The sequence below is a fragment of the Sitophilus oryzae genome, unplaced genomic scaffold, assembly GCF_002938485.1.
Source record: "Sitophilus oryzae breed Bouriz unplaced genomic scaffold, Soryzae_2.0 scaffold_494_pilon_pilon, whole genome shotgun sequence".
NCBI lineage: Eukaryota > Metazoa > Arthropoda > Insecta > Coleoptera > Curculionidae > Sitophilus > Sitophilus oryzae.
Genome location: NW_022147078.1, coordinates 1556210 through 1581353, shown reverse-complemented (window position 1 = coordinate 1581353; position 25144 = coordinate 1556210). Strand labels below are relative to the sequence as shown.

The 25144-nt window shown below is 31.7% G+C and overlaps 1 protein-coding gene across 1 annotated transcript; it reads left to right on the top strand.

Moving 5' to 3' along the window:
* The first annotated feature begins 1188 nt into the window (after window positions 1-1188).
* Window positions 1189-22305, top strand: LOC115886501 (vesicle-fusing ATPase 1). Its single transcript, XM_030905683.1, has 13 exons — window positions 1189-1282; window positions 1350-1438; window positions 1500-1709; window positions 1769-2053; window positions 2111-2271; window positions 5979-6160; window positions 11052-11387; window positions 11449-11637; window positions 17215-17347; window positions 17648-17805; window positions 19809-19993; window positions 20134-20292; window positions 20501-22305. Exons 1-13 carry the CDS (start codon window positions 1280-1282, stop codon window positions 20631-20633), a joined length of 2223 nt encoding a protein of 740 aa, XP_030761543.1. The 5' UTR covers window positions 1189-1279; the 3' UTR covers window positions 20634-22305.
* The last annotated feature ends 2839 nt before the right edge of the window (window positions 22306-25144 follow it).

Below are 25144 nucleotides of genomic sequence, written 5' to 3'. Positions count from 1 at the left end.
ATAATCGGAACTAATTCTTCAGCTTTTTTTATGTAATCGGATATTATTCTTGTATTTTATATATCCGCAGATATCAGCGTTGTTACAAGGGCAAAAAATTTTGTACTATAAATGGTATCGAAATTGTACTTTTTTAAGTGGGATTGTACATTTTTGGTGCAAAAATGTGGGGTCATGTGATCTCTCTATTTACCTTTTTACCAAGTTTTGGTACGTAGGATGCATCCACATTATCCTAAAAACAGCGGAACGGCGTATTGGCTTAACGACCTCGAATCGATTTCCTGCAATTCTATTGGCTGAAATTTTTGCCAGGTGAATTTGACAGATAAAATTTCTGACAGATGAATTTTTCAGCCAATAGAATTGCTGGAAATCGATTCAAGGTCGTTACGCCGATACACCGCCGCGGATCCACCTTTTTTAGGATAATGTGGATGCACCCTCACAGAATTATACACCATATGCTGTCCTCCTTTCACGCAGTTGAGCAGCTCTGCACTGTTCAAGAACGCGATACTCTGCCTCCATTCAATTGAGTCATAAAGTTCAGAACTGGTTGCGCGCCATATGGAGGCACCAGGCTATCTCGCACAGCTCCTTTCAGAACCGTTCTGAGCAGGCCAGGGCGTAAAGCTCTGGAACTTGAAATTCGCAAATGGATGACAGCAATACAGAAGCTATAAAGAGATTTGAATAGCATTGGTTAAATAGGAACTAATTGCGTGACGTCACGTTTGACATCGGGACACAATAGATTTCTAAGGTCGCCAGTGATTAGCCCCCCTCCTACTCACCGCACGAATATCAAACTTACGTTTGACATCCGTGCGGCTTGAACAGCATTTCAAATGATGTATAATTCTGTGCCTCTGCTCCTAGCAACCTGCATTTCAAATCCACGCATCGCGTATCACCGTTCGTCTAAAAATATGTACGTTGGTTTAAGTTTGGGTTAGTTTGGGTTTGAGAAGTAAGAATTGTACATTTTTTCTTGCAATTGTACCTATGTACTCCTTGACTATCAAATGTACACAAAATAGTACAATTGTACCTATTGTAACAACACTGGCAGATATCCGTTTAACCACAAACTAAGTCTGTGGTTTAACGGATGCCTAGACACTTCTTCTACACGTCATTGTAACAATCCTTCATCTATGGTGTTGTCAAAATAATGGAATAGTTTTCTGGTGTTATTGATTTTGTTGAATCTTTTGAAGCCCCGCAGTGCAGCAAGAAAAAGATATCGTCATCGCATAAGAAATCCGTCGTAACAATGGTACATATTCCTACATTTTACCCAAAAAGTCACTGCATTGTTAATTTATAATTTCGTATTTTTTTAGGCTGTTTACAAAGTTATAAAATGCCCTTCCGACGATCTGTCTCTGACTAATTGCGCTATTATGAATGACAGTGAATTTCCAGGAGCTAAGTAATTTCCCAGTATTGCACAGAATTTTCCAATATTTACTTCTGTCCTATTTTATTTCTAGGCATATTAAAGTAATCACTGGAGGTGGGCAAGAGTTCATATTCTCCATTAAATCTGACCCTGGTGTTCCCAAATATCACGTAGGATTCAGTTTACCCCATAGAAAGTGGGCTGTTCTATCCCTAAATCAAGAAATTGGCGTTAAACCTTATTATCCCGATGAGTATTTATCCTCTATTGTACTTGAAGCAGATTACATGCAGAAAAAAACGTATTTATATATGTCTCACAGTAGTGTAATTTTCTTACTGAATTACTTACATATTCTAGGACTTCCCAGGAGCAATATGATACAGACGAAATGGCAAAAGAATTCTTATTGTCGTTTCCAAATCAGATGTTCACAGTGGGTCAACAGCTAGCCTTTGCGTTCAAAGACAAAAAAGTCTTACTGCTCATTGTAAAGAGCTTGGAAGCTACAGATTTAGCAGCTTTGAAAGACGGTAGACAAGCTAAACCGAAAAAAGCGAGAATGGGACAACTGATACCTAATACAACCATGCAATTTGAAAAGGCTGATAACTCTTCACTGAATCTGGTAGGAAAATCGAAGGGGTCTGTGTGATTATAACGTTTTATAGGATAAAAATTAAGGATTTTTTTTAAATTCAGGATACAAATAAGACAGTCAATTATAAATCCGGACTGGGATTTCCAAGAAATGGGAATTGGAGGTTTGAGCAACGAGTTTAATGCGATATTCAGGAGGGCTTTTGCTTCAAGAGTTTTTCCGCCTGAGATTGTGGAACAGTTAGGTTGCAAACACGTTAAAGGTAAGATAATTATACAGAGTATCCCAGAGAAGAATGCTTTTCTAAGAGTTTACAAGGTTTATACATATACACATGTAAAATGTTCTTATAATAAATATATCAAAATATACAGTGTGACTCAGCAATCTCTAAAACCTGTATATCAGGTTTCTGGTTTGATATATCCACTGAATTATAATAGTAATAATGATAATAATCTGTCTTTATAAGGAATAAGTCCAAATACACATATGGCAGGTGTTGTTACATTATACAAGGTGGTTCGAGCTGTATTCTGGAAACTTCGGCAGCATATTCTGCAGATAAAAATAAGTAAAATAGTTTGTATAAATGTATCTCCTAAAATGCTTAGTTTCGGAGATACAGGGTGTAGAAGTTTCATTTTTATTTTAATTTTTTCCAAATAATTTCTGAAGTAACTTCAATATTTGGATTAAAATTGGTGTCCGGAAGTTTTTTGACATGAGAAATTGTATTTTGATATCAATATAACTCCTATTTGTAGGGGGCGCCATCTACATGTGTTTTGACTGTTTTGAAGGGTAGTAACTTTTCGTCCGTACCTGTATAAAACTACTGAATGAAAAAATATACATATCCGTGATTTTTTACGTAAAAAATGTCTCTTGGTAAAAATCGCTACGATCAACCGTTCTCAAGATATTTACAATGGAAATAGTTAATACGAATGTCATTATTGACTAAAAATAAACATGTTGAGTAGATAGTTATTTGACTGAAATACTAAATTTTGGAACTTTTATTTTTTTTAATTAATTATGAGCTTTTGGCACAAAATTTCATATTTGTGATTTCAGTCTATTATTTAGTTAACATGTTTAAATTTATGTCAATAATGACAGGTATTGATAATTTCGATTCCAAATACTCGGGAACCATTAGAGCTAACTAGCAATTTATCCTGGGGTGGGCCTGGGGTTGAGCCCAGGGGGGGCCTAGGACTTTTGTTCTTTTTAAATGAAAAATAATTTTAAACAGCACATTTTTTGAATAAAACCTTTACATTAATTTCTCTATCAATAAATTTCGTAGACTTGGTTATCAAACCGTGTTCCCGTAGATTACTTAAATACCTACAAATTTTCTAAAAAAATAAAAATTAACACATTTTTTGAACACAACAAAATAATATTAACTAAACAAAACTAGAAAACGTCATTTTTACTGCATCACAAGCAAATAAAAATTAATACGTAGCCAAGAGTCATAATTCAGGATTTCTCTTATACAGGTACAAACAAAAAGTTATTACTCTTCAAACCAGTTAAAAAATATGTAGGTGGCGCCCTCTACAAGTAGGAGTCATATTGACATCAAAATCAAATTTCTCACGTCAAAAAACACCCGAACACAAATTTTCATCCAAATATTAACGATACTTCAGAAATTATTTGGAAAAAATCGAAATAAAATTGAAACTTCTACACCCTGTATCTGCGAAATTAAGCATTTTAGGACATACATTTATACGAAATTTTTTACTTATTTTTATCTGCAGAATACGCTGCCGAAGTTTCCGGTATACAGTTCGGACCACCCTGTATTTGAATAGCTTCTACTGTTTGACCAGCGGATCTGAAGCTACGGAAGGAATGCGAGAAAAAAAAATCGATATTGCCACGTTTATCTATAAAATTGCAAAATTGCCAGACATGAACTATAAATTTAATATATTTTTATTATATATAATGTGTTTAGCATATATTCTGACGTATATTACTAAGGAATTTTAACGTAGTTCATATTGTTCGATATGTTTTATTTAATAACTTATTTCTTTCATTCTGTATAATCTGCTTATTATGAAAGTTGAAGATTTTTCAACGATATCATTGGCAAACCGGCATCGCCGCGCATGGCCGCCTATTCATCGAACATGATTGGCGAGAGTACGTCACAGGATTTGTTACCACGCGGTTTGCCATGGCTTTTACGCCTTTCCTATTCGCTTGCTTTATCCCCAACTTCACGGTCTCTTCTGAAAAGAGTAGGAATATCGAATACTATTGAAATATCCAGTAGCGGTGTCATTTTTTTGATCATTATTACTTTAATTATTTTATACCGGTTATCCTAACACTTTATTCCTATATTTTTCGTATATTTGATAGTTAGGTTGTGTTTTATTGTTTTGTTATCTTGTTATAATGTTTTCGTTCGTAGTTTTTAATTATTAATATCAAGTTTGATCGTATATCTGTGTTTTAAAATGAATAAATAAGGGTAAAACGCTACATAGTCAGACAAGAGAAATAATAGCTAATTTATATAGGTAAGTTAATAATAACATGGATGAAATCTCATTTGGTTTATTTCCTTGTGTTCATAATAGGGTTTGCGATGAAGAAGCTACAGAGAGTTCGCTTAAGTTGCCGCTTAAACGTAAACTTGAGCGGATATTTCTTTATACCGGAGTTAGCGTATCGGCTATAAAAAAATTCACACAGAAGATAAAAAAGGCTGAAAACTAACCCCGATAAAATGATATCCAGCTCTGGAAAGAAACGACCACGTGAGACTGCTGTCGAAAAGCTCGACGACTTTTTCGAAGTGGTCAGGAATTTGATAAATCGATAGATTTTATCTCGAATTCAAACTCGTCCCCACAATTAGAAAGCTTTTGCAAAAATTGCCGGAAGAATCGAATTTTCCTTTTGCAGGGAAACGCTTAGGGGGTTATTAAAATCAAATGAATTTTTTTGGAGTAAATGTCAAAAAACAGATGGAGCGGCCCATTATATTGCAGAGAGAGATATAAATATATACGCGAAATTCGAAAATATAGAAAAGTATTATCTATTTGGATGAAACATATGGGTAGACAATGACCTAACCTTTAAAAACTGCTGGCAGAGCGATACCATATCTGGTGTAATAGGCAATATTGGATCTACTGGTGAGTAAAATTATGTTTTGTTTGCGCTTCCAAAGTTAACTATTTTCAAGATTTTTTTTGCTGGAAATAGGTATATCTAAAATTATGTATTATAGAAAAAAAAATATATGTTAAATATACCTCAAGATATCTTGATCATCTGCTGCCCACTGAGCGAGTATATACCTCAAGACTCAGTACTTTAGATAATCATCTGCTGATGATGCTAACATGGTTAGCGAAACGCGCGTCCAGTGTAAAATTAAAAGTGTTTTGGTGTATTGTACTGATTTAGTGTTTTATTTTGCTGTGTAACACCAAAGGTTCCAACCCCCAGCTGTAATTATTTCTTCTATTATATTAACAACACAATAATAAAATGATTCAAAATATTTAAGAGAGCTTTAATAAAAGCTTTTAGTGTTTATCTGCTAACTCAACAGTAACGATTCAAACAGCATAAAGTTTTTTAAAAAAAATTATTAATCTGAGTATTATATTTATGATACACATTATTTTCATATAACACCGTACGCCCATGCCTATTTTATGAATGAAATTGGGCGTGTTTTGTTTACAACTGCGTTCCCCTGCCGATACCCCGTAGCTACAGATTCGTTGGTCACACTATAACAACTTTTATGTATAGCGCAATATTTCAAAAATATTTTTGTCAATATACAGGGTGATTCAGACACGAAGTATATTATTAAGGTAAAACCACAGAAACGTTATGTCTAGACGGGACTTTTTACTAGGCTCTTCTTTAGTCCTTTTGTTCAATGAAAACACTGGCGCAACTTTATTCAAGGTATTCTACTTTATGGACCACCCGGTACTGGTAAAACCCTCATGGCCCGACAAATCGGTAAAATGCTGAACGCCAGAGAGCCGAAAATAGTCAACGGCCCCCAAATTTTGGACAAATACGTCGGTGAATCGGAAGCAAACGTCAGAAGACTGTTCCTCGAAGCCGAAGAGGAGGAAAAACGGGTAATTTTGACTACAGGAAATCAGTAAAAGTTGGTATGCACGTCAGAATGCAAATGGCAGAATTTTTTCCTACCTACTTGACACTTACCGTTATACTTATTTTTAAAAGTTTTATTAAAATCCATTCAGTAGTTTTTGCGTGAAAGAGTAACAAAAATCCGAATACATAAAACTTTTATTGATTTCTCTATAGGCTTGGTACATTTCAGTTGATTCTAACAAATTCCGACCGCAGCGCTTCAACGGCAGAAATCAGAAATTATCAGTATGCACTTGACGCCGCCGTCATGTTGATCGAATTAAAATAATATTGAAATCGTGGTTTTGTCGTAATATTTAAGTATGTATTTTAGTTTTTTGCTAGTGCAGTTATCTATACCCAAGTAGCAAATTTTATTTTATAAAGGCTGTATAAACAGCTATGTGATAATTTTTATAGGATACCTCAATTCATATAACGTGCTATATGACCGTAATATGATAGCTTTACAACCAAAAAAGGCCCATTTTTATACAACCGTTTAGTAGTATAGAAGTTCTATAAAAAGGGTATACAACTCTTATGCAACTATTTTACACAGCGTTATTTGACTATTATAAAACTAGTTTTATTGTGTATTACGTGGTCACATCTAAGAAACAGAACAATAAAAACATTTAATCATTTAGCGAGGTACAAGAGTATTTTATTTTTTACCGAAGAATATTAGGAGCAAATTATATTTTAAGCGTGTCGTAAAATGAATCTAGAGGATGTGGATTGTTAAAAAGGAGACTTTCCTCGACAATGAAAATGGCGGGTAGAGCCAGAAGGTACAACAAATATGTAATATAAAAAATCATTAATAGGGTTTGAAAAGTAGGGACAATTTTTGTTGCGCCGAAAATTTTACTGGTAGATTATAGGTATGTATTTGGCAAAAAATAAAAGCGCTTTAATTTCGATTAAGGTTTACATATAAATTTAAACAATAAAATAAAATAAAATTTTCAAAAATTTTTGTTTTTAATTTAAGTAAACACTTTATTACTGTTATGTGGGAATCTTATCATAAAATAGTTCTCAAAAATAACATTTTACAATTTATTTTGATGTTTTTAATTTTGCTTCATATAATGGTGGCCATAGGCCATACAAAAATTCTGCCTTAAACATAACGAATTATAATGCAACCATTTTATCATAAATGAATCCCTTTAATAAGTCTTTGTTGCAAAATAAAACGGTATAGGATAAATATCTATCATTACGCAGAATTTCCAGGCACTATAGAACTATTTTGGACATATTGAGATTTGTGACAAATAGATGTTGCAAAATCTCATTTGATTAGTATTTAAACTAACAAACATGATCAGATTTTCATGGATTCATGCACGCAATGTATTTCATGCGTGCCCAACGAGTGAGCGGCAACCTAAGGACTTGGAAAGACAACAATAAAACAATACAAACATTTACTACAGTAAAACTTATACATCAACGTGGCAACAATGCTTTGAAGAAGCCAGACAACCCGAGAGATTTTGGCTTTTGAGAACCCAGGGAATTCTGGGGATTATTTGCCGTAATTTCGAGGAGTTTTTTCTTACATGTTCTTTATAACTACCACTGCGTTTGTTAACTTTTTTCCAACTTTGTCCAGAATTCATAATAGCTGTGATTGATTATACTCGTACGTAGATATTACTTTTGCAACAACAACAATAACAAACTAAATAACTAGGTATACCATTTAAATTAAAATGAGGTTATATTATACATTACCAGTTTTATAATGTAGATATTACAGCGAATTTATTTTGTTAATCACAATTTATTATATAACAACAACACCGTAGTTTAACGCAATAAAACATTCTATCATACAACGTAATACAACTTTAATAAGACAAGTTTAAGTAACTAATATATGATCTTGTGACTACTAGTTATATGAATATTATAGAACTCTTACATCGTGGGTATAAAAGTCTAATAAAATAATATGTTTGTTATCATATAGCATTGTCTTAGTAAGTGTTATATCATACTAAAAGAAATTATCGTTTAATGCGTTGTAAAAACCACTAGAAAATACTTTAATATGACAACTTTTATTAAAAAACAGAATGGTCGAAACCAACGCTTAATAAAATCAAGCAGTCCTTAAGACAACGCTATTCGACTGTTATAAAATAATTCAATCCTTTCAGAATTTCTTTTTGCTACTTGGGTACTAATTGATAAAATCCTTAAGTGACTGACTCACTGATTAATCACGATGCTACTCAAACCACTCAACGTAAGAAGCTCAATTTTGGCGTACAGGTTGATTCTATGGTGTAGAGGTTCGATAAGAAGGGATTTTTCGAAATTCCAGTTCCACGGGGGTGAAACCACCCCTCAAATGTTACAATATTTTTTATTTAAGAAAACGGTCAAGTTTCCGAAAAAACGCTTAAACACGTATATTTTATTTTGTTTTTTTACATATTTTAAGATTTTTTAAAAATGTATACAGGGTGTTTCGAAAAATCTGGTCATCGAATAATCACGATCCTGCTTAAAGCGCTTGACGTAAAAAGCTGATTTTTGGAAAACGGATTGACGTTAGGGTGTAGAGGTTCGATAAGAAGGGATTTTTCGAAACTCGAATTCTAAGGGGGTGAAACCACCCCTCAATATTAGAATATGTTTTATTTAGAAACCGGTGAGTTTTTCGGAAAAACTCTTAAACACGTATATTTTATTTTGTTGTTTTATATATTTTAAGATTTTTAAAAAAATTATACAGAGTGTTTCATAAAATGTGCCCATTGAGTACACGATTCTGCTAAAACTGCTTGACATTTAAAGCTTTTTCTTTTTTTTTTTTGGCAAACGGGTTGACTGTGGGGTGTAGAGGTTCGATAAGGAGGGGTTTCTCGAATCTCAAATTCCAAGAGGGTGAAAACGCCCCTCATATATTACAATATTTGTTATTTAAAAAACGGTCAGTCTTTCGGGAAAACGCTTGGACACGCATAATTTATTTTGTTTTCTTACATATTTTGAAATTTTTTAAAAAATCATACAGGGTGTTCCAAAAAGTTGGGTAATTGATTAGCCACGATTCTGCTTAAACTGCTTGACGTAAAAAGCTTATTTTTGGCAAATGGATTTTTCGAAAGTCAAATTCCAACGAGATGAAACTACCCCTCAAATATTACCAAGTTATATAATATACAGGGTGTCCCAGAAATGAGTGCAGATATTTTAACTGGTGGTATAGTTCAACCCCAATAAACATATTTTATGAGTTTTTTTTGCGAAAAAAAATTTGAATTTAAAATTTTTATTTAGACACTTTCCGGGAAATTTGAAAAAGCAATCTTTTAGAGAACCGCCGGTTTATTCACCAACTAATTTCTCTACGGTGTATCTAAACCTTGCAGTGTTGTAACCTCCTATGTGTATCCACATTCTACAGAGTTCATTACATTTATAAATTCAAAGAAAATTTCACTAAAAAAATTAAGAATGTTAAATTTTAATAAGTGTCATTAAAAAATGTATTATAAAAAATTTTGATTAATTATTTTTAGTACTTACCCTTTCAATGAAAACTTAACAAAAATTAATAAATGTAACTAAAACATTACGTTTATATACGTTTACGAAAATACACTTCACTCATATTATTCACAACCAGGTCACAATAAATCAAATTCTAAAATGTTTATCGTAATTTTAGAATTCATATTATTTTCATTTCATGTTTCTCTGTTTTATTTGAACCACTGATTTACAAAACACCTTGAAAAGCGCACATTACTTTGAATACCTTTTGAATTAAATCGAATTATTGTCTTTACGAACTACTTTCAATCTAAGAAAATACATTTTCACTCAACAATTTTAAATACGTATTTTGTTTTTCGCTATTTTTATTTTGACAGCCCGACCGTCGCGCGTCGGCCAAAGGTGCCATTAGTGAACTGGTCCTTTGAGCCGCGCCGTCGTGGCAGGCTTGCGTCAGACGACGATGTTAAGTAACGTTGCCGTAGTTACAAAAATAATTTCAAATTCACTCGATTCGAAGCAATCAAATTTGTATTTTCAATTTTAAAAATAAAACAGAGAAAACATGAAAGGAAACAAACAAAACAAAAATGAATTGATTATTCGTCGGGCTGTTTTCGATATATTTGAATTTCTGAATTACGATAAACAATTTAGAAATTTCTTTTTGTGACCTTTATCAATAACGCATCAATTCATTTTTTGTTTTGTTTGTTTTCTTTTATGTTTTCTGTTTTTATTTTTCGAATTTAATAAGAATTTGATTGTTTCGAGTGTCTTGAATTTGAAATTGTTGAAACTACGGCAACTCAATGACGTAAGCTCGACACGCCGGCGCGATAAAGAAGCGAGTGGCAGCAGTTAATAAACAAGTGGCACTAAAAAGTTTTTTCAAATTTCCCGGAAAATGTCAAGAAAAATTTTAAATTTTCAACATTTTTTTTTCGCAAAAAAAACCTCATAGGCGTGTTTCCGGGGTTGAACTATACTACATGTTAAAATATTTGCACTTATTTCTGGGACACCCTGTATAATAATATCGCCATATTGTTTTTTCTCATGCTGACATAAATGTGAGAAAATTTTATCCAGTTTGTATGTTAATGGAAATTCTTGCTTTGCTTTATCATCACCATTACAAATGATTAATTCGACGCGAACGAAGTCGCGGGTACACGCTAGTTAAATAATAAATTTTTTGTATTCTCGGTATTTAGACCCGTGTATTTGTAAGTACTAGTTGTTTACGATATTCTCCGATGGTGGCAGCACCGGCGGAGAATGCACCAAGCCTGTACATGCCAAAAATACATATTCTTTTAATTAAATAATTTTGTTGAATGACAGGCTGGACCTAACAGCGGACTCCACATTATTATTTTCGATGAAATCGACGCCATATGCAAACAAAGAGGTTCGGTAGCGGGGAATACCGGAGTTCACGACACCGTAGTGAACCAGTTGCTGTCAAAAATCGATGGCGTTGAGCAGTTGAACAATATCCTAGTCATTGGCATGACAAACAGAAGAGACATGATAGATGAAGCCTTGATGAGACCCGGAAGATTAGAAGTGCAAGTTGAAATTAGTTTGCCCAATGAAGAAGGTAGAGTGCAGATTTTAAACATTCACACGGCCAGGATGAAGCACTATAAGAAGATTAGTGAAGATGTAAATATAAATGTAAGTGGAAAATTCATTAAAAATGTGTATAAAGAGATATCAATGTTATAACGTTTGACAGGAGTTGGCAGCTTTGACTAAGAACTTCTCCGGAGCTGAACTAGAAGGTTTGGTGAGAGCTGCCCAATCTACGGCGATGAATCGGTTGATCAAGGCCGCTAATAAGGTTGAAGTTGATCCAGAAGCCATAGAGAAACTTCTAGTTAACAGAGCCGACTTTCTACACGCTCTAGAACATGATATCAAACCGGTAAGTTATTTATTTTTACCCACAATCTTTTATATAGCCTTTTAAAGCCCAAAAAATTCAGGTAGGTCTCAAAAACATTTTACATTTTTTTTATTGATCTGATCCTATATTATAAACAACAAATTTAGCTACTTGATATATTCAATATGCCGTGCTGGCAACTGTTACTTTTGGGTCGGCATTTACATGTGTGGAAGTAAATCGCATAGGGATCTTATTGAGTCGGAGTGAAAGAAATGCGACGGTGTGCTGTTGCGGCGTTGCCGGTACGCCTTTCCCCATCAAGTAAAGTAAAATCACGATCGCAAACCGCTTATTTTTAAAAGACTTTTTTCAAGAGATAACTAGATAAAATCATTAGACATGTTTCTGAGCATGTGAAATGGAATTATAAGGATATCGTTAGAGTGTCATTTTTTTATAACGAGAAAACGTCAGTAATCGCGATAATTTAAACTCAACTTTTTAACACATAACAGGTCATAACTCAAGAACCGCTTTAGATATTGAAACTTTTTTTTATTTTCAAGATCGGATATTTTACAATATGTTTACATAAGAAAAATTCGATAAGGTTGTTTTTTCCATTCAAAAATTGTAAACAATCCATCCATTTACTTTTAGAGCATAGCAATTTTCAGCAATCGTGTAATTTTTTTATTGATAAAGATTTTCACATACTGTCTACAAAGAAAATACAGCAGAAATATTAACAAAGTTCTTGAAAAAACTAGAATCTATTATTTCTAATAGATTTCGAGATATCGATTTTTGATTTTTGAGTTCTAATAGCGCGACCACTATCGAACACCCACTCAATTCCACTTATTTTTACCAAAAATGCAAGTGTTTCTAGCTTGCACTTAAAAAAATTCAAGCTATAGGGAAAATTACAACGACTCGTTAATAAAAAACAAATTGCAATATTATCGTCAACTCAGGAATTTTACAAAACATGCTATAGTTAGAGAAAAATTAGTTATTTTAAGGGTTTATCGGAAAAGACTGGTAAAGACTTCTGGAAAGATGCTAAACGGCTTAAGTTAACGTTTAAATCAAGTCTGCTAAGTTCCCTTGAAAACTTAGCGGATGTAGATAAGCTTAATATTTTTCATCGAACTGTCAGAATTGCATTAATAGTACATCAAATTAAAAACGCATTTTATAGACAAAATAAGCATGAAAAATACATGCCTTACTGTGGTAAAGCGGTAATAAATATAATTAATACTTCTATTTTAGACAAATGTCTATCCCGAAATATGGAAAAAGCTATTATAACACCTCTCTGTAAAATATCCAAACCTTTAAATAACAACGATCTAAGACCCGTGAGTATTTTGCCAGCAATTTCTAAAATTATAGAAAAACATCTACATAATCAAATTGTTTCATTTGTAGATTCAAATAAACTAATACCTGAATGTCAATCTGGCTTTCGTAAGAACTATAGCACTACCACTTGTTTACTGAAGCTGGTTAATGATATTAGAACAAATCAAGAAAATAAAAATATGACGTGTCTTACCCTTACTAGACTTTAGTAAAGATACGTTTAGACCGTTCATTGCTCCTAGCAAAATTACAGTATTTTGATTTTTTGGAAGCTCGTGTAGAATTCATAGAAAACCTGGACAAGATAGACCACATAAGTGTTGGCGTTCGATGTCGGTTGCCAAAGAAAAATCTATTCCTATCCTCTGTTGGATTTCTTCGTTTTCGGATCTATCTCTTCGGGGGAAATTCTAAGGTTCTTCTATATGTAGCCATTTCTACCGCTTCCAGTTTTTTCGGTTGGCTTCCGTTATTCGCCAAGTCTCTGCACCATAAAGTAGACTGCTTAGCAATATGCAGATGATTCTCAAATTTATTGCAGAATAGATACTAATAATTTGGCACAATTTCAGTTACATTTTAACGACGATCTTAATAAAATTAATAAATATGCTCTGGATCATAATTTAAAATTAAATGCCGGTAAATCTTTGTTTTATAGTGTTTGCTAGTGATATAAACAAAATTACCAATACGGCTGGTAACATGAATATCCATATAGATAATGTTGCGATACCCATTGTTACAGAGACTGTAAAATCTTGTCAGTTTACTTTGATGCATCTTTATCTTTTCAGGCACATATAACTTGATAAATGCGAAAGGCTGTTTATATACGGTTGAAGAATTTTTCGTCTCTTAAGAAATATATTCCATCAATTTTCTCTTCAATTATGTGACAGGCTTTTTTTACATATATTTGATTATGGCGATGTTGTTTATGGTACATCCATAAACGTAGATTCTCTTGACAAAAATCTTCCAGATAATGTGTTCCTATTTTAATTTGTGTGTACGGTTTTCTTTACATTCCTTTTCAGAGATCTATATAAGGTGTAGTTAATGTTGGTGTCCTGTAGTACCTTGAATAATCATATGCATTTGTGAAGGTCAATAAACATGAGGTGTGTCTCCTGATCAATACTCATTTTTTCTCTATTAGTTGTTTCAGACAGAAAATATTATCGGTACAAATTTCTCCCACAGAACAGCTAACTTCCAAAGATCTTTCAGTTTCATAGCTCCACATTTGTTGGTATAATATTTCTAATAAATCTCTAAATTTCAATCCGTATAATAGACTTAGGGTACAAATTAAAATCATACCTCTAAATTCGTAAATATTATAATTTCTTCGACTGATTTGTTGAGATCTTGTTACACCTGATATAACCCTTTAAATAGTTTTCCGTATGTTACACTGTTTCATTAATTCACTCTGGGATATCTCCGCTCATCCCTGATAAAATGTTATATTCAGTGCTTTAACTATAATTTTCGTTGCGGTATGTAATTTTAATAATTTCTATAAAATAATTTATCTCTATTTTGTATTTGGGGTCGCATTCCACTCTGTATCCGTTTTTAATCGTGGTGCGATCCCTTTAGACACACATTTATTAATACTAACATTATTCTGTAAAACTTAATGGGGTCTAATAAAGAAATTTGAATTTGAAATTAAGTATCACGAGACGTAATTAAATCGTGAAGCTGAACGCATGACGTACTGTAAGCTTGGCCGTCAGTTTTCTCGGTTTACTTTTATACGTTTCAACGTGTTTCTGTCACTCCTCCTTCAGTACATTATAGCCAATTGTACTCTTCTTACATACGGAAATCTCGACCCAAGACTAACCTTTGCCAGCCCATAGTATTATAATTTATTTAGTATAGACAAAATTACTTTAATATTGACAAAAAAATATATTACTTACACATAAATAGAGATGTTTGATAAATACACACACCCAGATCACAATAATCAAAGTTGCAATGTACATATACATATACTGACGTTATTTAAAATGCAACCGATAATAATCCTATAGTTTTGATAACAAAATACTAGTAAAATTTTTAGGTGGAGTGGAGACAAGACATATCATAATAATTAATTAGTATTAAAAATACAAATAAAAAAAAACAATATCTTATCAATAAAAAAAAACCCTATCTAATTCAATCATATATCACATAAAGGACTCATCTATACTTCATACCAAAATAAACTTTAGTGCACGTGATTAAGCTTGACCGGCACAGTGTTGTCCAGTTTTACATATTTTCTTTCTTGCATCGTCGGACGGGATATAGGAAATCCCATGTAAATTTTAATGGGGTCAATTATTGGCTTCCCTAATTATTTTAGAGAGTAATTCTATTTAGGTTTATTGAGAACACTAAAACCCACATTCAAAAGAGTAACTTTAGATATTTTTGATTAGCTCGTTTACGAGCTATCGCCGATTTCTTTTTAAATATTTCTCCTTTCTAATGGTCCTGTATTTACTTATGAGCACCAGTCAAGGTAAAAGATAACTGTCAAATGAAGTTGTCATTTCAGAAATTTACCTATTTAGTGCTTTATTATTATAGATAAACTCATTCAAGTTTAGAAATATTAAAGATGTATTTATAAATATGAAATTATTTTGAATTAAAGTAATCAATTACAAGGTTAATTATAGTATTATTACAATATTCAATAACTTATTAATTTAGGTACTATTAAATTGTAATAATTTTTCTTGTCAAAGTCAGAATCTTCAAAAATCATAATAATCTTTCAAAATCTAAAGCGCTCTCATTAAAGAAATTCTGAAAAGTGTTTATAGCGTCCATTCTCAAAGTAATTATTGCTATCTTGTGAGTTTAATTCAAGTTTTATTTACTCCAACCGGTGATAATTCTGAAAAAGTGGCATTAAAAACTTAAAAAGCTGTGCTGTGAACTGTGAACTGCAAAAACCATCATGGATCGTGGCATAACATCGGTTTCCAATGTTTCATAGGTATTTCATACATGCGTCCTTATATAAAATAAAGTTTCTTGTATGCAACACACTGTATTTTATTTATAAAATTAAACGAAAATAATAAATTTGAATAAACAATATTTGGCGATATAATTCCGGAAAAAGCCGAACCGCTCCGAAATTTTCAAAAGTTTTGGGTCGCGACCGTTGCAAGAATAGCGCCAAATAGTGTTTACATTGTCCTTATGGGCACTTTCCAATCTAAACTTGTTTCATTTATCTATGATTATTATTGAAAACTCATTCCTACATCGGAAATATTAAAGATGTATTTATAAATATGTACAAATTAATATGAATTAAAGTAATCAATTACAAGGTTAATTATAGTATTATTACAATATTCAATAACTTATTAATTTAGTTACTATTAAATTGTTAGAACTTTAGGATTTAAGATGATGTTCAAATATTCCACCATCGACTGCTAGACAATAACCCAGGCGATCATAAAATTCTCTTCTTACATTCGCTAGTTGGTAAACTGAAATTCTATTGCATTCGGCAGAATAACATTTTTTAACTCGTCTAGATTTGGGTATTTTTTATCCTTGTATATCCTGTTTTTTAAATGGCCCCAGAGAAAGAAATCATTAGATGAAATATCAGGAAACCTTGCTGGCCAATTTACTGTATGATTTAGGCTAATAGCGTTTCCGTTAAAACTATTGTTTAAATATTCCCGAACAGCCAGGGTACTATGTGCCGGGCAGCCATCTATTTGGTACCAAACTTCCTGATTTTCCCGAGCGGCATCATGTAAAGCAGGTAAAATATGATTTTCGAGTAGTTCCAAATAATATTCTGCATTTAAATTTCGCGTAAGAAATAATGGCCCGATAATATTGTGTCCTAATATCCCTGCCCAAACATTTACTTTCTGTCGATATTGCATCCTTGTTTCGACAAACCTGTGTTGGTGTTCTTTGTTCCAATATCGATAATTTTGAACATTGGGTTCATTATTTAAGTTAAACGTGCATTCGTCAGTGAAACATATAGTATAGTACGGTATAGTTTTTTTACACAACTTTCACAAACAAATAAACCTTGCATGAAAAAAGCGATATTGTAGGTCAATGAAGCAAAATCAATAGTTGTAGTCAAATTACCTAGTTTTTTCTGTCTCTGATAATAAAATAAATTCCATTTGACGTTGATTTTTTTGCGTACTACACTATGTGAAATTATAAAATATATTTCAGGCTTTTGGAACAGCTGAAGACATTTTGAACCAATACGTAGCAAGAGGGATTATCAATTGGGGTGCTCCTGTTACCCATATCTTGGAAGATGGTAACTTGTTTGCCCAGCAAGCTAGGGCAACAGATACCTCAGGTATAATATGAAATTTATCATTGATCAAAGAGACTAAGGAAGGAGTATACAAACAAAAACAGACTGTAATTCAAGTTCTGACACAGTATCATAATTTCCGGCTTATTCAACCATTTACAATTATGGTGTAGCTTCCTTCAAATATTTAGATAATCTCTTTGTAGTTGGATCCATTGTTACGTTAGGGTCTTCCGTTTCTAATGCTTGATATTAAAATAATATTAGACTCTCCTTCCTTAGTCTTTTTATTGAGTGATGTTTTTAAGCAAAAAAAGCGGCAAATTCAAATAATTTCTTTAGGTTTGGTGTCTGTACTAATCGAGGGTCCACCGAATTCAGGAAAAACAGCTTTGGCAGCTCAAATTGCCAAAAATTCCGACTTTCCGTTTGTCAAAGTTTGTTCGCCAGAAGAAATGGTCGGTTTTACCGAGACTGCCAAGTGTCTCAGTATTCGTAAGGTAAACAAAATATTCTCCCGCTAACATCAATTATATAGAGTGGCCCGACAAATAATCGAGAAACTTCGATACGTATTAGTAGTGGGAACTATCGAAACATTCGATAGTTGCAATTCATTCGAATAATTCGATAGCTAGTAAGAAAACATTCGTCGAAAACTATTCGAATAAAAATATCGAATAGATGCGTCATATGCCTTGAAATATATTAATTCGGCAGCAAAAATCATTCATTTATAAAATTCATTCATTTGTAAAATTCATTCATTTGTAAAATTCGTTTATTCGTCAGGATCGATTGTAATAAAATATAAACTGGATTTTAGTTGTCGCCCGGCGACGTAGGTTTCTTTCCTAGAAACCCGACAGCGGTCGGCCGGCGGTCGGTGGCAATGGTATGAAAAAAGCCGGCATCTTGGATTTTGAGTCAGATAAAGATAAGGACACATTATTTTTTTTTATTGAGGTGCTAGTATTTACACAGAAAATACATTATGAACGGCGCTGTTGCCGTATATTCGTATTAGTTGGTATTAGCAAAGAATATTATTCTTTGGTATTATAGTTAGTTAGGGATAGTATAACTATATATTTTGCATGTTTTTTATTAATATTCTGTTGTTATACTGCAATAATACTTTTTATTTTGGATATAGGACAATGATTTTTAATGTTTTTAAGCAAAACTGGTTTAATAAATAATAATAACAGTAATAATTTGTTATACCTATTAACACCAAAGTTTAAAATCATTTAATATAAACATTTTTTTAAGTAGTAGCAAAATATAAACAACAAATTAGAAGTCAAAATTATTTATATTAGATCCTATTTAAAAGTAATATAGTCTCTAAATTTTTTGGCAACGTTGGTTTATTAAATAATAATAATTACAGAACTAATTCGTTATATTAACAACAAATTTTAAAATCATGAAATATAAACATTTATTAATTTTCTAAGCATGCAGTGTAATAGAAGAAAAATATAAATAAAAAATTAGAAATCAAAATTATATATGTGTATTACTTTTTATTACTTTGTATTAGTATTTAAAAATAATATTTGCTTTTACTGGCATTTACTTTAAAAAATAAATGAAATATTTCTCCGCAAAAATCTACATGTAAGAGAATTAGCATAAACAAAATACAAATATCGTTAACTTTTTTTTTAAATTGGCACGTGTAAAACTTTAATCAATCAATTTAATTTTCTCATCCCAAAATTTGAGTTCGATAACCATTTACTTATAACCACATTACCACATTACTTAAATATGATTATTAAGTTCAACTAATTCATATTACTAAAATATCTAAAATACAAATACATATGTATTTTTAAAATTAATTGTAAGTTCACCTCATCTCTCTTAAAAATTGTTACTTCTCAAAATTTTCCATTAAAAAAATAGACCATATACCGTATAAAATTAAATAATTGAAAGATCGGAAAATCACACAAATTTTCGGAAAAATTTTGACCACCTGCACACGTACACAATCGTCAATTAAAAAAAAACACTACTGCTTTAGTATTTTAAATATTTTAATAAACGCAAAAATAGCACAGTATTTAGAAGGCAAGTTATAAAAATTTGGAAGAACTAATAATGCACTGACGCAGACAAAAATCAAACGAATACTAAATTTCATTTATCAAAAGCATTCGATAGTCTTGGCTTAACGATAACCATTTAGTCGCACGGCGAGGTTGTCACATATGCTTTAGTATACAACTGAATGAATGATTTTATTCGAATGAAACCATTCGATAGTTGAAATCATTCATTCAGTAACCATTCGATAGTCTAATTCATTCGATAGTTCCCATCGCTAATACGTATCTTGCAAATAAAAAAATAAGTAAAAAAGTTGAAAAAAACTTTCACACCCTGTATCTCCGAAACTAAGCATTTTAGGGCATGAATTTATACGAACTTTTTTACTGATTTTTATCTGCAGAATATACTGCCGGTTTGTTATCTGTTATCTTTCTAGATATTCGACGACGCGTATCGTTCGACTCTGAGCTGCATCTTGGTGGACAACATCGAAAGATTACTGGACTACGGTCCCATAGGTCCCAGATATTCTAACCTCACTTTGCAAGCGCTGCTGGTACTTTTAAAGAAGGAACCACCGCCGGGAAAGAAGCTTTTAGTCATTTGTACGAGCAGCAGAAGGTACGAATCGCTATATTTCCACAGATAACATCCAAAAAAATGACAGAACAATCAGTCTACCTTTGAGTTAAAATGACAGATTGATATATTTTCGTTTGTTATGACTTTTGTGTGACAACAATACGATTTCTTTCTTGCAGGCAAGTGCTTGAAGAGATGGAAATGTTGTCAGCTTTTACTACAGTGTTGCACGTACCCAATTTGTCTAAAGCTGAACATTTACTCAACGTTTTGGAGGCGTCTGAGGTGTTCTCGAACGCAGAATTGAAACAGATCACTCATCAAGTACATGGAAAACGGTAAGCAAACAAATATAGGGTTTATTTTTATAAATGATCCGAAAAAAACGGCGTCAGAAGATCGCTGTCGCCGTTTTTTTTCGATCATATGGTACAAGAAAAAAACCCTTTTCACACAGAAAGCTTTATTTGTGTTTAGGTGTCTCTATGTTTCCTAAAATTATTTGAGAATAACTCCAAAACTAAAGCTAATATATTATTTTTTTAGTATTTTCATTGGTATCAAGAAATTACTGGCCCTGATCGACATGATAAGACAGACAGATGAAAGAATGAGAGTGATAAAACTGATCACTAAACTGGAAGAAGACGGGGCTCTAGAGGATCCAGGAATGGCCTAAATTGGGAGAAATGCCAATTTTTAAGGGATATATGGGGAAAAGGCGGTAAAAGTCAGCAATACGTGTCGGTTTTTTAGTCAATTACGAAGTTAACTACCGTTTATTTACATTTTTCGATGTCGATAATTGTGATTCAGACAAATTGAGACAAGTAGAGGATCAATTTGTGGCTAGTTATTTAGTTCGTTACGTACGGAAATTTTTCGAAAAAATCGATATATAAAATATCGATACCTAGCAACATCCCTAGTTAGTATCGAATTAAAACTCTCACGCTAATCGTGTATTCAATAGGTAAAGATACTTATAAAAATATAAGTTTTAGGAATAATTTATATTTTAATATCGCAGTTTTGATATTTTCCTCCAAGACTTCAAACTAGGGATGTTGTGAAGTATCGATATTTGAAACATCGATATTAACTATATCGAAATTTTTACGTTTTTAATAGGGTATTCAAACTAGGGATGTTAACAAGTATCGATATTTTTGAAACTGGCAGTATGCAGTAACAATGGCTATTTTTTTTTCAAAGTATTAAAAATAAATAATAAAGGTGTGGATAATCGTAATAGAGACAAATTGTTATCGTTACATTATACGGGGATTTTTCGAAAAATTCGATATAAAATATATACTCCTCAATACTTCTCAACATCCCTAGTTATTATCGAATTAAATCTCAATCACACTAACAGCTAATCTCGTATTATTTCGAATCCTCCTTAATGGTTAAAGACCCAATATAAAAAAATATTAATTTTAAGAAAAATTCATATTTTTATATTGTAGTTTTAATATTATTTGTTAAGCATCAAACTAGGGATGTTTGCAAACATCGATATTTTAAATATCGATATTTTTTTATCGAAATTTTTGAAAAATTGCCATATGGTAACGGAGGTTATTTTTATTACTTTCCAAAGTATTAAAAATTAATTAATATAAATAGGCGAATGTATATTAAGTATTAATAAATAAATAACTAAACAATCTAAGCACATTCCGAAACATAACCTTGTTGCCAGCTGAGAGAAATTTAAACTTTTTAACTTCCATATTTTTGGAAATATAACTCAATATTATAATAATAATAATAATAATTCTATATATGTACAATAAAATAGGGTGTAGAAAATATATGCTTTGTCGCAATCAAGACGATGTTGCCATATTTGTTACTCACCGTGTATAAAATATAAGAGTTCGCTTTAACCGATGTAGAAAAGAAAGTATTTATTTTCGTGACGTGTTATAACAACTAGGTATTTATGCATTTATTTTGGTTTTTTATAAAAAAAAATCACATTATATTTTGGGGCGCATCTTATGACCATTTAATAAAATGCTTCTACCTTTTTTTTTAGGCGTAGAATATTATTTCTACCCCTACCATGACATCGTTTTTTTTATCACACGGTATATTTAAAGCTAAAAAAACACTATAGTCTGTAAAACGAATAACTTTGAATTTGACAGTTCCCGCGGGCTTTTCTAGTGTTAATTTTATTAGGTTAGCAACTTGCGGCCATGCTGACGCAATGCCGTCTCTAGTAGAACAGCCTAGGAACGAGATTTATGACGTCACACTAGTTAGATACTACAGATTAATAACTATGTTGTAGTACATGGAAAACATAATTATTCCTCGATTTGTTGGTTTGTATTTTAAAAATGATATAGTTTACATGAAATATACATAATATACAGTTAATAAATACAATATATATATACCTATTTATATTAATAAATACTTTGGCAGATAAACTATGAACCATACAAATGCAGCAAATGTTTTACAATATGACGGAAATCGTACTCCATAGTCAATGTAGATAGTTTTTGTGTTAAAAATAATAATTTAAAAAAATATGTGGTCATCTTTTGACAAGTGTATATTAGTTTATTAATTGCAGTAAACATTATAATATATAAATAAATTTTGTGAATGCAAATAATAATACATCACTATTAGTAGATATTGAATGATTTTTTGTTAAATTAGATCGATTTTCGAACCCCAAAATTTAAAATATATTTTACATTTTACCCATTATCTTATGTACCACCTATTCATTATTTGTATATTGAAAAAACCTTTGCTGCATTTGTATGGTTCATGTTTATTAGCCAAAGTATTTATTACAATAAATAGGTATATATTATATTGTATTTATTAACTGTATATTATGTATATTTCATGTAAACTATATCATTTTTAAAATACAAACCAAAAATACGAGGAATAATTATGTTTCCATGTATTCTCCAACATATTTATTAATCCGTATTATCTAACTAGCGTGACGTCATAAATCTCGCTCCGTGGCTGTTCTAATAGAGACGGCATTGGTCTAATATTTAGAAATGTCAAAAGCTGATGACATTTTACTTTTGTCAATTATGACATTTCGTGTTGATTTTTGCAAGAAGAGGAAGAATTGTCACTTGTTTTATTATTTTCCTTTTCTATTTCACGAAAGTAAAAAGAGTTACCTATCTGATTCGTTCAGGCTAGTTGAGGCACTCAATTTAAAGAATATCAGTAACTTTTTTGATAGAGGGATTTTATATTTGCCATGTTGGTAAAAAATAACGGTCAAAATTCAAAGTTATTCATTTTATAGACTATACTAACAAATTCTTCGTATATTAAGACTCTATAATAAGTTATCGTGCTCAAAAGAAATTTATTGATTTATCAAATTTCAAAAAAAAAATGATGGCGCCCCAATAAGTTTTTTGGCACTATAGTACTTAGAAAAAAATTGTTCTTAGAGCATACAATAAGGAATAGATACAATAATTTAATTTGGCGTTGAAAAGATTGAAATAATTATAAATTTAAGTAAGTTAAACTATTTAATTTTGTATTGTGTCACTTTTTTAAAGAGTTGTAATTTTTTTCTGTCTATCTTTGCATCTCTACTCATAAACGAGAAACCCTGTAAAACACACGAAAATGGGACATCCTGTATAGTAATTAAAATATGTTCAAAGATATTTTAGACAACAAAGCATTTGTATATATTTATTTTGTTGATTTTTTTTATATACATTAAATAATTTAATTATTTATTGTTAGAAATAAAGTTTAAATATTGTATTTGTTAGATTATTATGTTTATTATCATCAAACAGCGAAAATAATTATTACAAAAAAAATTGTTGGAGAATAATAATTGTTAAAAATAAAAGAAATATACGATAAACAGAGCATAGCATAAAATATTGTATTCTAATAAATCATTAAATAATCAAAATTGTTTATTTTTCCTGTACCTAAATAGGTTTACCAAATGAGCCCGAAATCAATTTTTTGTAGGGAGGGTGAATTACATCGATTTTTTTAAATATCGATAGACATTATCGATTTTTTAAAAACTAAGAAGAGACGTTATGTTAGTAAGTGACATAAATCAGGATTGATTGACGTGTTCAATTAATTTCGGTCACTTCCTGTTTCATCGCAAATGACTACAATTTTTGATTTTTAAACGGTATCCTCGGTATTTTTTTGAGACTGTATGATGTTATACAGGGTGGCCCATCGAAAACGTTCCGCAAGGCATAACGGCCAGGGTAATTTTTTTTCAGAAAATTCAAAAACACGTCAATTTTGTTTGTGAGCGGGACAACTTTTGCCCCAAAAATGATTGCAAAATCTTCAACCCTCTAAGCGGGGGTATCATCCCCCATTTTTTTTCAAATGGGAAGAGGGCTCAAGTGGTACCGCAATGAAAAGAGCTTTCTATTCTCTATATTTTCCCGCTTCGTTTTTGAAAATCGGTCGAGTAATTGATAAAATATAAAGGATTGAAAATTACAGTTGAGGGTTGGAACCTTTGGTGTTACACAGCAAAATAAAAACACTAAATCACCACAATACACCAAAACACTTTTACTTTTACACTGGACGCGCGTTTCGCTAACCATGTTAGCATCATCAGCAGATGATTATAAACTAAAATACAATCTACAAGTTGAGCGTTTATATACTCGCTCAGTGGGCACCGAGTGGGCGTGGCAAAATCTAGCCAACCGAGTCAGAGCCCACTGAGCGTAACAGTTAGATTTCCGCCACTAGAGTAGTAGGAACAAAGAACTTGAAGGAATTGGACCGTTGTCTCTGTTCATACCATCTTTACATTTATTAATTCTGATGCTTTCATATGCATCTAATTGCCTGTAATTTGAGACTTGTTTAATTAATTTTAAATTATTAAGATCTATACAATGTTCATTATCAACAATATGTTCGGCAACGCAAGATTTATCCGGTCTACCATATCTTATCTGAGCTAAATGTTCTTTAAATCTAGTTAATATTGATCTTCTAGTTTGCCCAACATATTTCTGATTACAATCTTTACAAGAAATTTCATAAATACCCGACCTTTCCAGTGGAGATGTTTTATCTTTTGGATTACCTAATAATTGTTGTAATTTATTATTAACACTATACACAAGTTGTTTGTGAAATAGAAAGAGATTACATTAGGAATGTAGC

Excerpts from the sequence above, each read along its gene's own strand:
- LOC115886501 (XM_030905683.1), top strand. Across the intron at positions 19,994-20,133 it reads ATTTGTACGAGCAGCAGAAG|GCAAGTGCTTGAAGAGATGG; the intron begins GTACGAATCGCT and ends TCTTTCTTGCAG. Across the intron at positions 20,293-20,500 it reads CATCAAGTACATGGAAAACG|TATTTTCATTGGTATCAAGA; the intron begins GTAAGCAAACAA and ends TTATTTTTTTAG.